Source organism: Dermochelys coriacea, chromosome 1, assembly GCF_009764565.3.
Source record: "Dermochelys coriacea isolate rDerCor1 chromosome 1, rDerCor1.pri.v4, whole genome shotgun sequence".
Taxonomy (NCBI): Eukaryota; Metazoa; Chordata; order Testudines; family Dermochelyidae; genus Dermochelys; species Dermochelys coriacea.
In genome coordinates this window covers 61,705,152-61,718,946 of record NC_050068.2, presented here as the reverse complement: position 1 = coordinate 61,718,946, position 13,795 = coordinate 61,705,152, and the positions used below count along the sequence as shown (strand labels likewise).

General features: G+C 41.0%; 1 protein-coding gene across 3 annotated transcripts in view; it reads right to left on the bottom strand.

Moving 5' to 3' along the window:
• The window catches only part of EPSTI1 (epithelial stromal interaction 1), an 86,846-nt gene that overhangs the window by 52,965 nt on the left and 20,086 nt on the right, over positions 1-13,795 (bottom strand). For 2 of the 3 annotated variants that reach the window (XM_038387492.2, XM_043504539.1), the window contains exons 5-6: positions 12,614-12,697; positions 1,735-1,808 (exon numbers count right to left, since the gene is read on the bottom strand). In XM_038387492.2, the coding sequence (XP_038243420.1) occupies positions 1,735-1,808; positions 12,614-12,697 (158 nt within the window). The remainder of the gene's footprint in view (positions 1-1,734; positions 1,809-12,613; positions 12,698-13,795) is intronic. The other variant, XM_038387493.2, reaches the window with a different exon arrangement.

The following is a 13,795-nucleotide window of genomic DNA, read 5'->3' as shown; positions in this document are numbered from 1 at the left end:
GGATGATACAAAGCTGGGAGGTATTGCCAATTTAGAGAGAGACTGGGATAACGTACAGGAAGATTTGGATGACCTTGTAAACTGGAGCAATAGTAATAGGATGAAATTTAATAGTGAGAAGTGTAAGGTTATGCATTTAGGGATTAATGACAAGAATTTTAGTTATAAGGTGGGGGATGCATCAATTAGAAGTAACGGAGGAGGAGAAGTACCTTGGAGTATTGGTTGATCATAAGATGACTATGAGCCGCCAATGTCATATGGCCGTGAAAAAAAGCTAATGCGGTCCTGGGATGCATCAGGCGAGGTATTTCCAGTAGAGATAAGGAGGTTTTAGTACCATTATACAAGGCACTGGTGAGACCTCATCTGGAATACTGTGTGCAGTTCTGGTCTCCCATGTTTAAGAAGGATGAATTCAAACTGGAACAGGTATAGAGAAGGGCTACTAGGATGATCCGAGGAATGGAAAACCTGTCTTATGAAAGGAGACTCAAGGAGCTTGGCTTGTTTAGTGCTAACTAAAAGAAGACTGAGGGGAGATATGATTGCACTCTATGAATATATCAGAGGGATAAATACCAGAGAGGGAGAGGAATTATTTAAGCTCAGTACCAATGTGGACACAAGAACAAATGGATATAAACTGGTCATTGGGAAGTTTAGACTTGAAATTAGACGAAGATGGTTTCTAACCATCAGAGGAGTGAAGTTTTGGAATAGCCTCCCAAGGGAAGCAGTGGGGGCAAAAGACCTATCTGGCTTTAAGATTAGACTCAATAAGTTTATGGAGGAGATGGTATGATGGGATAACATGATTTTGGCAATTAATTGATCTTTAAATATTCATGGTAAATAGGCCCAATGGCCTGTGATGGGATACTAGATGGGGTAGGATCTGAGTTACTACAGAGAATTCTTTCCTGGATATCTAGCTGGTGAATCTTGCCCATATGCTCAGGGTTTAGCTGATCACCATATTTGGTGTCAGGAAGGAATTTTCCTCCAGGGCAGACTGGAAGAGACCCTGGGAGTTTTTCACCTTCCGCTGTAGAATGGGGCACGGGTCACTTGCTGGAGGATTCTCTGCTCCTTGAAGTCTTTAAACCACGATTTGAGGACTTCAATAACTCAGACATAGGTGAGAGGTTTTTCGCAGGAGTGGGTGGGTGAGATTCTGTGGACTGCGTTGTGCAGAAGATCAGACTAGATGATCATAATGGTCCTTTCTGACCTTAATATCAATATCTATGAATGCATTTGTAAAAGCACCCATCACATGGTATCTTGGTACTCTTTCAGTAGATTTTATTCACAGAAACAATTAGGTTACATATCCGCTTTCATAGAATTACCCAACAGCCTTTTTTTCTTGGATTTTTTAAAATAAATATTCTGTACTGACAATGATCTAAGAAAAAAAACCCTCTAGCTTAGGAATACTCTATACAAAAGCCATTCTCCAACGATTCAAACACTGGAAATTCTGGCGAATACAGATAAACCAGAGGAACATATTTGAGGAAGAAAAGAACATATCCTAGCCATTGAAACCTAGCCACGGGACAGGCAGACAGTCAGCTTCAGAACAACAGCCTGGAGCTTAGAGGCCAGATGCCATGGCTGGAAGAATTACTTCATCTGCTTGTCACCTGGAATCTGTTTACCACCTATGCCTACAAAGGTGACTGACCTCTTTCAGACTTAGGCAGTCAGATTTAACATTTTACTTACAAATAGTGATCTTCATTAAACATTTCTCTTCTTTGCTTTTCTTGTTTCCTTCTTTTTTCTTCCAATTTATCAGCCTGCAAAATTGGAAATTAAGAATTAAGTGAGAAATTAATGATTTCACTACTTATTTTTGTTTTAATAGCCCATTAGATTTCACACCCAAGTATACAAGAGCCCAAAACACAGGAAAAATATTTTAAAGAGGCTTCAGCCTAGACTGTACTCTTAAAAACAGACCAATAATCAAATACCTCCTGGCAGCAGGGTCAAAAGACTAATTTAACATGTACAAAAAAATTCAGTATAATAGATCAAATTTTCTCCTGGCAAAGATCTGCTTGGTGTGCGAGGGAAGCCATCATCAGAGACCCAGTTACACTTCTTAATTCTCCTGCCACTAAATCAGGTTACCACTACAATAAATTAATTGGTGTAGGTTTCCTTGAGGCTGCTTTGAGAATGTGTTCCATCCTTCGAGATGTGGGGGTGGTTGACTTAGGTACATGTATGCCCCCATTTCCAGACGGTTTATCCTCAACACTGCTGTGAGGTATGGAAGTGCTAATATCTCTGATATGGATGGGGAATAGAGAGAGAGAGACTAAGTGTCTTGCACAAGATCCCAGAGGAAGCATGTAGCAGGGCATTGAACCAGGGCCATCTGAGTCTAGTTCCCTAATCCCTGGACTATCCTTCCTCTCTAGGAACTAGCACTACTGGCTTATAGCAGCTGACAATGCATGCCAATCAGAGGAATTCTCAGCTGACAGCTGCAGCTAGATTCTGGCAGTGCAAATGAGTCAAAGCCAACAGAACAGAATCTGGCCCAAATAGCCTAATTAATCCCTGGTGTTCAGAAAGCACATCAGAAACTGTGTGCGTGCAAGTTATCACCCAAGTACACAAGCATTTGCTGGTACAAAACCAATTTGTGCATGCAAATCACTGCAAGAGTGAGTTCATAAGAGATCTGAAATGCAAATTTATGCACATACATATAGATATCAGATTTTTGGCTTTTTAAGGCCAAATTCTGGCTGAAGTTGAACCTATGCAGATAATGCGCACGCACACACACACACACACTTACTGCAACACTGAGGATTCATCTACATGGGGAAATTGACTGGAATAGCTATTCTATAATAGCTCAAGAATGCTGCTAACCTGGAGAATTAAAAACTTTATTTTATTCCAGAATAATTACTCTGCTTTGGAATTGCATTAATTGTTCCCAAATAAAAGAACTTATTCTAGAATAGAAGCATCCCCATAGGGAGTGGCTCTGCAACGGTTTATTCTGCCATAGCTACTCTAGTCAATTTCCTCATGTAGGCAAATCCTTAAACACTATGCCCACTGAGAGAGTCAACTGAAATGCTGGCACCAAGAAAATCCATAGTACATTCAGTACCACAAATACAATATAGGATCTCCAATCTAAAACTGCATATAACATTTAGAAGTCAGTAGCATAAAGCTGGTCTATGGAGGGCTTTAAAAGTAAGCAATATAAAATTTTGAAGTAAAAATGAATACAGAACTTTGCAGCAGCACAGAGGGAATATAGAGTTCTAAATTAACTCCAGTGAAAAAAGGTAAGTAGCCAAGTTTTGTGCAACATGTGGTCTCTGGATGACCAGTTAAGACACTTCACTGTATTTCAAGCACAAATCAAGAGTTCCAAATCTTCATTTCAATCCTGCTATATTTTTAAATTCTAAAATGCCTGTTTGATGAAACATTAAGTTTTCACACCACAGGCACTGATGTTACAGCATACCAGACAACTATCCCTAATTTTTAAAATGATGGAAAAGTATTGGACAAACAAACAGGTACTGAGATCTGATCAGAGAGTTACTTTGCCTTAGCTGAATTCAGGTCCCTCCCCTTCCCCCCCTTTAATAGATATGGCTAATGAAAGACTGGAGGAGGAGGCTTGTGAAACAAATCACTACAGTAGGTAAATCCGTCTTCAGCTTGCACTGAGTAAAGCCATATCATGTCTTGCACCATATTTTGTAAGTGGCTCAATAATTAAATGAGTAAGTACAACAGTGATGTGGGCATAACTCGGGGAGGTGAAAAAAAAATCAAATCCTCTTTCAATAAGCTACCCTTTAGCTCATATAAGCATATCAGAATGAGACACTATAAGGAGAAGTACTGAAATACTGGCACATACAGAATTAAAGAATGCGAAGCAATTAAAATAAATATCTTGATACAGGTTTCAAAAGCAGACAAGAGATCAGAGTCTATGTTGACATTTACAAAAATGCACCCACCCAATGCTCCGATGGGGAAAAAGGGTATGTACAGCTTTAGGTTGCGTTTGTGAAATGTGTTTATAAAACTTGTATCCACCTCTGCAACTCAAAACAGCTTCCCACAACAAACCTCAGTCAGCAGGGTCTCTCTCCCCCTACAAAAGCCAGGACACCAAACAGATCTTGTTGCAAGACCTGCAAGTCAGTGAACATGGGCTCTGAGGAATTCTACTGACGGGGAAAGACGCACAGTTGAGGATACCCTAAAAACATCTTGTTTCCAGCACCTCATGATTAAAATCAAGAGACTGAGCTCTGGTGTCAGTTAATAACAGCAATACGACAATGATCCTGAGGTGGTCTATGAAGTAAAGCCAAGACTCAATCTATTTAAGGTTTCTATGGTAGGTAAAAACCAATACCCATTCATTTTTGGGTGCATTTAAAGGAAGCCTGTGCAAATTGCTTGGCACAGAAGTAATGTGCTCCATGTAAACAGAGCCCCTCACATAGGCAGATACATTTTGTGGCAACCTAGAATTTTTTTTTTAATCCCTGCAGGAATCCACAGTTGTGTCTCAATGTCAAATGCATCAAGAGCAGCTGACAGATGTACAAAAAGCAGCAGGGACACACCTTTTATCCCTCATCAACGAAGTATCCATACCTAAAATGAGACTGATCAGTGTCAGAGGAAATCTGAGCATACCAGCTATTGCCAGAGTGGCTTCAAACACCACCTTCCTCAAGACAATTAAAGTGATTTTTGGTATTACAGGCGGGCTTCCATGAATAAGGACATAATGCTTCTTAAAGGGAAGTTGGCACACTGACCTCCCAAAGGGACACATGGACAGTTCACTTCAAACAACACATCCACTGTCTCAAGAATTTAATCACCAGATGGTCACGAGTCCATCTTACTGGTGGTGTTGGAAGTCTCCCCAGCATGATGGAAAACTCCCTAGTATTGCAGGACTCAAGAGGGCACTATTGGCTGAAACACCAACCACCAGATGTCTCCTCCAGACACATTTTTGTTCATACAGAAAAGCAGGGATTTGTCACATGAGAGTGATTTTGTGTACGAAATACAAACTGCAGGAAATATTGGAGTACAATGGATAAAGGCAGCAAGGATTTGCCAATAACTACCATATAGAATAGGGCTTGAACTAATTGGCCACTGGCTACTGCACTAGCCTTTCACCTTTATCATTTTAGCTTGAAATGCTTGCTTAGGTCATAAAAGAAAGTGTGATCTCAAACATCATAAAAGCACTTCACAACTGGCACTCTCTCTTCAAAGAGGGCCAGGGCTGGAACAGCTGTGGTACTGTAGATAAACATGTTCGGAGTGCATTAGGAGAAATGTGTGTAGAAAGCCAGGAATTTTTCAGCCTTCAGCAAATACTAAAAATGAAAAAAGCCTGCTAGTACAGTTATTCGTTACCAAAATACAGAGCACATTGATAAGACAAGATTTATTCCATATTGTTTTCTTTATTTTAAATGGAGAGAACTTCTATGAAGACCCTTAGAGAGATACACAGCAGCAAAAAGTTAGTTACATGCAATAGTATTCTCACTTCAGTTAATTTGAATCTTTACACATTTAACTATGTAACTTTAGAATATGTGCAGGAAATGCTAATGGAATAACAAGCTTATAGACCAGAACATGCCAGACAGAGAAAACAGATCTGACCCAATCATACGGTGTTTGATCTCAGGAAATTGCTGTTGCAGAAACAGATGCTTTCAGAAGTTTTTGAGCTATGCATGGGGATCTCTTGTTCAGGGTTTTACACCTGTACCATTTACACTGAAGGCATGAGTTCAGCTTTATCTACCTCTTCCCACCCCCAGAAGCTTTTGCAGGATTTTCATTCTAAAGACTCTACAATAAAGTTCAAGTTAACTTAAGGTTCTATCAGGAGGACGTTCTCATTCTGGGTGGGCTTCTGAGACTTGAAGTCTATAAAGCTCAGCACTATCTGGAATTGTAAGAGTCTCCTTAAAAGTTACCAGGAATGCTGCCTCTGGTCATCTGTTCCCTCCATTCTTACAGATTAGGTATATCCACACCTATCCCAATGCCATACATGGAAAATGGACATCTTCACTAATATCAGGTGGTCTCCACTAAAGTTTCTCAGCGAGTGCTCCAGCATCACCACCTAGATGATTTGGGGGGCAGGGACGGGACGAGGGGAAATTGAGGAGAAGGGCTTGTGGGATTCACATAGCTCAGTGGTACTTGATTAGCAGTCTTGAAGATTCCAAATAGAATCTCAGGGAGTCTGCAGAGCTGACCTGTGCTCTTCACATTAGCCTGGATTACAGGTACAACGAGCAAGACTGATGATCATTCTTAGCAGAGGCTGATAGACACAAAACAACAAGGAGAACACCAGGCAAACAAATCAATTCTGTAGAAAACACGGAGATCCACCCTTCTCCTATCCACCATATTGTGTCTCCTAGTAGCAAGGATAAGAGAGTGTATGATTCTATTTTTCCCTCCCCAGAACAAGAATTATTCTTTGCAGCAAGAGAAGGTAGGAGATGACATTGAGCAATATCACATAGAGGTTGTATCTATACGTAGTAGCATTGATTTATGATGCAACATCCTTACACAAACTCCTCTTTATTATTTTGAGGATCTCAGCACAATATCTAACCATCACACATTTTGTAGCTCTTTCCCAACAAACATGAATGGCAAAGTAGTTCTCCAGTGGTGAAAGTTCCAATGCCTCTGCTGACATCGCTAGCTAGCCATGATCACCTTTCAAACGGTCATGCAATTTATTTTTATTAAATGAATAGTGACTCTGCCTGAGAAATCACAAACCCTCCCTCTGCTTCATATCCTATAGAAGTCCTCCTTTTGATCAAAGATATGCATGTAGTTGATGCTCTGCAGGTGCAGCTAGCAATTCTTCTAGTTTTCAGATAGATTAGTTATCATTTGCAAAAAAAAAACAACAAAAACAAAAACAAAAACCCAAAAACAACAAAAAACTCCATACCAAACTGTTCCATGGATAATCAGGGCCAAACACTGTCTTACTTAGCAGGGCCAAAGTTCTGCAGAATTGGGAAGCTTATTCCCTCCATTTTTACTCTCTTGCCTCCCCACTCCCGATTTCTTCTTCAGATCATAAGTGATGTGTCTGCAACCAAGCTGAGATTGTTGAGGGCAAAAGCCAAATCAACACCCTTTGGTGGCTTTTTAATGCACTGCAGATCTTTTCTACGAAACAGGGTGGATTATTCAGCATGTTAATATATTTCAGTCAAAATCCCCACCAGTCCCAAGGTTGCTACAAAAAACATCTTCAGACTAGTTGATTATTTTTAAAGTTCCCTTTGATACCTATTTACTTATTTGGTTTGCAAGATTCCCCAACTTGCTTCAAAATATGAATTTAATTCTAGGAAATAAACAGTTTGTATGGTAGAGATATTTGCTAGGATATTGAACTTTTAAACGAAATCACTATTTAGAATTTTACTACCTACAAGACTTATAAACATTTTACATTCTGTGGATGTGAATGCCAGGAAACCGTAAAAGTAGGAAAACAAAAGTGCTACATCAATACTTTTCCAGGTATAACTGTAGTTACAGCAGACTTGAAACTTGTCCAGTTGTCATGGGCAATAATTCAATATATAAAATGGGTGAATAAAGTTTGTTTCCCTTTCTCCCTCCCTCATCATAAATGCTCATAGAAAAGCCTGGAGAAGGGGGATTTTTGTGCATGGGTTTGTAAACATTCATGACAATTTTGCAAGGTTCCAGGAGTAGCCATTTAAAGCCCCAATACTGCAAGTTAACGGTGTGTGGCCATTAGTCTTAATGGCCATTCTGTGCAGGGGGGAGCCTGCAAGAATAAGTGCACGATCAAAATACAATATAGGAACAAATTATCAAACAAGCAATTTGTAAACACCTGGAGAACAACAGAGTTAAGGAATAGCCAGCATGGATTTCTCAAAAACAAATCATGGCAAACCAACCTAATTTCCTGCTTTGATGAGGTTACTAGCCTAAGGCATGGGGGGCGGGGGGGAAGGGAGCTGCAGACATGACATATCTCGATTTTAGTAAGGCTTTTGACAACTCCACATGACAGTCTCATAAGCAAACTAGGGAAATGAGGTTGAGACGACATTACTCAAGGTGGATTCATAACTGGCTGAAAGACCATCCTCAAAAACAGTAGTTATTAATGGTTCACTGTCAAACACAAGAACATAAGAATGGCCATTCTGGGTCAGACCAAAGATCCATCCAGCCCAGTATCCTGTCTGCTGACAATGGCCAATGCCAGGTGACCCAGAGGGAGTGAACCTAACAGGTAATGATCAAGTAATCTCTCTCCCGCCATCCATCTTCACCCTCTGACAAAGAGAGGCTAGGGACACCATTCCTTACCCATCCTGGCTAATAGCCATTAATGGACTTAACCTCCATGAATTTATCTAGTTCTCTTTTAAACCCTGTTATATAGCCTTCACAACCTCCTCAGACAAGGAGTTCCACGGGTTGACTGTGCGCTGAGTGAAGAAGAACTTCCTTTTATTTGTTTTAAACCTGCTGTCCATTAATTTCATTTAAACCCTAGTTATTATATTGTGGGAACAAGTAAATAACTTTTCCTTATTCACTTCCTCCTCACCACTCATGATTTTATAGACCTCTATCATATCCCCCCTTAGTCTCCTTTTTTCCAAGCTGAAAAGTTCTAGCCTCTTTAATCTCTCCTCATATGGGACCCGTTCCAAACCCCTAATCATTTTAGTTGCCCTTCTCTGAACTTTTCTAATGCCAGTATATCTTTTTTGAGATGAGGGGACCACAACATCTGTATGCAGTATTCAAGATGTGGGCGTACCATGGATTTATATAAGGGCAATAACATTCTCCCTCTTATTCTCTATCCCTTTTTTAAATGATTCCCAACATCCTGTTTGCTTTTTTGACTTCCGCTGTGCACTGCATAGACGTCTTCAAAGAACTATCCACGATGACTCCAAGATCTCTTTCCTGATTAGTTGTAGCTAAATTAGCTCCCCATCATATTGTATGTCTAGTTGGGGTTATTTTTTCCAATGTGCATTACTTTACATTTATCCACATTAAAATTTCATTTGCCGTTTTGTTGCCCAATCACTTAGTTTTGTGAGATCTTTTTGAAGTTCTTCACAGTCTGCTTTGGTCTTCACTATCTTGAGCAGTTTAGTATCGTCTGCAAACTTTGCTACCTCACGGTTTACCCCTTTCTCCAGATCATTTATGAATAAGTTGAATGGGATTGGTCCTAGGACTGACTCTTGGGGAACACCATGTATTACCATTCATTCGTACTCTGTTTCCAATCTTTTAACCAGTTCTCAATCCATGAAAGGATCTTCCCTCTTATCCCATGACAACTTAATTTACATAAGAGCCTTTGGTGAGGGACCTTGTCAAAGGCTTTCTGGAAATCTAAGTACATACTGGATCCCCCTTGTCCACATGTTTGTTGACTCCTTCAGAAAATTCTAATAGATTAGTAAGACATGATTTCCCTTGACAGAGGCCACAATGACAATTTATGTTCTTCTATGTGTCTGACAATTTTATTCTTTACTATTGTTTCAACTAATTTGCCCGGTACTGACATTAGATTTACCGAACTGCAATTGCTGGGATCACCTCTAGAACCCTTTTAAAATTTTGGTGTTACATGAGCTATCTTCCAGTCCAAATTCTGGCCCCTCCTCTGACCACTTTACATAGCTCCAGAAGACTAAGGAGGCATTCCTCCTGCACAGGGCAGTATACAAACTGCCCTCGTCACAGTCCCTAGTACAGGAGTGAGAGCATGTTGGAATCTGGAAATTTTTCCTCTGGCTCAGCTGGGAGGGTTGTGAGGGAGAGGGCTGTTATAACTTATGCTAAAGGCCACATTAGCTCCCAGAGGGACCTAAACTCTTGGAAGTGCAGCATAGAATCTGCCCCAGGACTTTGAAGGTCCAACAGCCAAGAGATCACTACTATGTGACAAAGTAAACCATGCAATTATTTTAGACTGAAAGATGGGGGGATAGCTTGTTCCCCCAAACAGGTCCCTTTAATCTTTGACAATGTTTTTATTATGTATTTGCTTCTATAAACTGTCAATACATACTAATTTGGGGTTCTAAATTGAAGTCTCCTGTAATCTGCATGATAGTGGTTCTAATTAGTCTCCCAAGGGTTTCTTACAGACACCGTATCCCTGTCTTCTGGAGGGAAGCAGAGACCGGGGGTTGGGGGTGTGAAGTTCTGTCAGCATATAGAACATTCTCTGTCCCAAACATCAGGAATGGGGAAAAAAATTAAGCAATTACTGCTTTCTTAAAGATTGGGTCCAATATCTTGGGGGTTGTGGGGGCCCTTTTACCCCATAACAAATGATGTCCCTGGCAGAGAGAGGAAAAGGTTGAAGCCTACATAGTGGAAAAGGGAATGTGAGAAAGCTGCAGTCTGCCTTCCAGAGCAGAGCCACAGAAGAATCTACGGGGATCGTTATGGGCACAAGGCAATTTTACAGGCAGCCTTTTGAATCCCTAATCTGGAAGAATGGAGGTTGGTTTCATTGGGTAGATGGACAACTTTACATCCCCACACAATGGGGATTTGAGGTGGAGGCAAAGGATGGCCTGGAGAATGTTTTCCCAGAAAATGTTTCCAATTTTTGGTGAAAAACAATGCCACGTGGTTTAATCCAGCCATGTTGGAAAATCTAATTATATCTTGGGCCATTTCATGTATGTTTACAGTCTTGAAAAAACATTTTGGTCCAAGGCTCATATACAGATGGGACATTCAAGCTGGTCAGCTAGCACAACTCGGTAAGGTGATGGACAAATAGGAACTGTGATGCTGCAGTGCTGGCATTACCACTGATGCAGGACTGCAGACAGAAAGAGCAATAGGAGGCAAGGCCTAGCACATGTCAGTGAGCATTACCAGGCACACTACCAGTGATAGTGTGGCTGATAGGTCAGTTATGTGCAGATGGGGTGCCACAATACATGGGTTCTTAGAGACTATGTGACCACATAGCATTAAGAACTGGACTCCGAGGCTTCAATAGGGCCTGGGATTTCATCCTGAGCTTCCACAACTTCTTTTGAAGTGCGCCTAAGACTGGGGTAAATACCTCCCAACAAAATCATGTCTGCACTTACCACTTGGGGAGGTTTGCATTTTAGAAGAATGGACAGGCTTAACGGTTTGCAGTTTCACCATGACCTCAGCTTATGAAGGCATTTCCATCTGAATTTGCAGATTTACATCTGAAAGTGCAGCATTAGAGAAGTTCGCCATAGGCATTAGCGGTTCTCAAACTGTGGGTCAGGATCCCAAAGTGGGTCACAACCCCATTTTAATGGGGTCACTAGGGCTGACTTAGACTTGCCAGGGTCCGGGGCCAAAGCCTGAGCTCCACCGCCTAAGGACTTCATCCCTGGATGCAGGTTACAGGCCCCCTGTCTGGATCTGAAGCCCTTGGGCTTTGGCCCTCCGCCCAGGGTGGAGGGGCTCGGGTGTTCTCAGGCTTTGATCCTGTCTTGGGGCCATGTAATAATTTTTGCTGTCAGAAGGAGGTCATGGTGCAAGAAAGTTTGAGAACCCCTGCATTAGAGCATTGTTCTGTGCCTTCTTATCCTTAATTCTGTTCTTACAGTGGACATTGAAGACATTATGGCTTCATCTACATCAATGGGACAACCCTTTTCAACATCAGTTGAGGAGGATCTAGGGTAGCCATCTTCATTTCAAAAATTCAAACATCACATCACGCTACACAGGTAAAAAAGGGTATTTTTGTACAGCTGACAATGCAGAGCTTTCTATTTAATATATAAAACATCTGTCCATCAGCCTTTCAAACTTTTGACAAGATGGTGTAATTTTCTAGATACATTCCCTGAATCAGAGCAGAGTTATCCTTACTGTTCTCAACCAAAGCAAAAACCCTGGTGTACCAGCCAAAACAAAAGGACATTGCAGTGCACCCTCCACCTCCAGAACTGTTTGTTTACATTTTGGGTCTCCAATATACCTTGTTTTGAAGCTAGCATGATGGAGTATACTCCCAGGCCAGTAGGTGATCAATGGTCCTATAGGCACATCACTCTGGTCTGGTGACTGTCAGTCATATGTACTTCTGGCAGATTTAACAGGTTCCTCTCTTAGAGAGATGAGCCATAGGGGTTCCAGCTCTGCACTTCTTGGAGGAACAGTTATTTCTAATCATTAGGTATACAACTCAAGTAACCTAGAAGTTAAAGCTGCAGGAACAGCTTATATGGCACCCAGAACAACCTTCTTCCCTACTATGGCCACAGAAAGCAAAGTGAGTTTGTGAGCACAGCACAATGTCAGCTCAGATTTCATCTAAGGGGATATGCAAAATTTCAGATGAAGGACCAGCTCCTCAGCTGGTGTAAATCAGTATAGCCAATTTACATGAGCCAAGGATCCATCCCATAGGATTCATCCAGGTAAAGCACTGTTCCAGTGAGATATTCTGGCTATTGCAGACTCAAACAAGTCTTACCTTTTCTCTTTGAATCATTTTCATTGTCAGGATTTCAGCTTCTTCAGCCTCCTTCTTGATTCTTGCATATTCTTCTCTCTTCAGCTATATAGTATTGGGGGAGAACACATACACAGACAGTGCAGTTTGACTTTTGTATTGCACCTCTTCCAACCCTAAATTTTGATTGATGAAGTTACAAAGAAAAAAAAATCAAGCATGTGTGCCCCCTCACTGTAATTAGAGAACGAAGACATGAACTGTACAATAGCTCCTCCATGTTAGTTTTGAACAATCTGTTATCAATAGGTAGTTATGCAAGCATCCTGGGTCTCCACGGGTCTATACTGCGTCCAGTCCTATTCAACATATTCATAAATGATCTGGAAAAAAGAGGTAAACAGTGAGGTGGCAAAATTTGCAGACGACGCAAAACTACTCAAGATAGTTAAGTCCCCAGGCAGACTGCGAAGAGCTACAAAAGGATCTCAGTCCCCAGGCAGACTGCGAAGAGCTACAAAAGGATCTCAGAACTGGGTGACTGGGCAACAAAATGGCAGATGAAATTCAATGTGCATAAATGCAAAGTAATGCACATTGGAAAACAATCCCAGCTATACATATAAAATGATGGGGTCTAAATTAGTTGTGACTACTCAAGAAAAATCTTGGAGTCATCGTGGATAGTTCTCTGAAGATGTCCACGCAGTGTGCGGCGGCAGTCAAAAAAACAAACAGGATGTTAGGAATCATTAAAAAGGGGATAGAGAATAAGAGGGAGAATATCTTATTGCCCTTATATAAATCCATGGTAAGCCCACATCTTGAATACTGCATGCAGATGTGGCCACCCCATCTCAAAAAAAGAAATATTGGAATTGGAAAAGTTTCAGGAAAGGGCAACAAAAATGATTAGGGGGATGGAATAGCTTCCGTATGAGGAAAGAGTGGGAATTTTTAGCTTGGAAAAGAGATGGCTAAGGGGGGGGGATAGGATAGAGGTCTATAAAATCATGGCTTTGGAGAAAGTAAATAAGGAAGTGTTATTTACTCCTCATAACACAAGTAGGGGCCACCAAATGAAATAGACAGCAGGTTTAAAATAAACAATTATTTTTTCACACAACATACAATCAGCCTTTGGAACTCCTTGCCAGAGGATGTTGTGAGGGCCAAGACTATAATAGGGTTCAAAAAAGAACT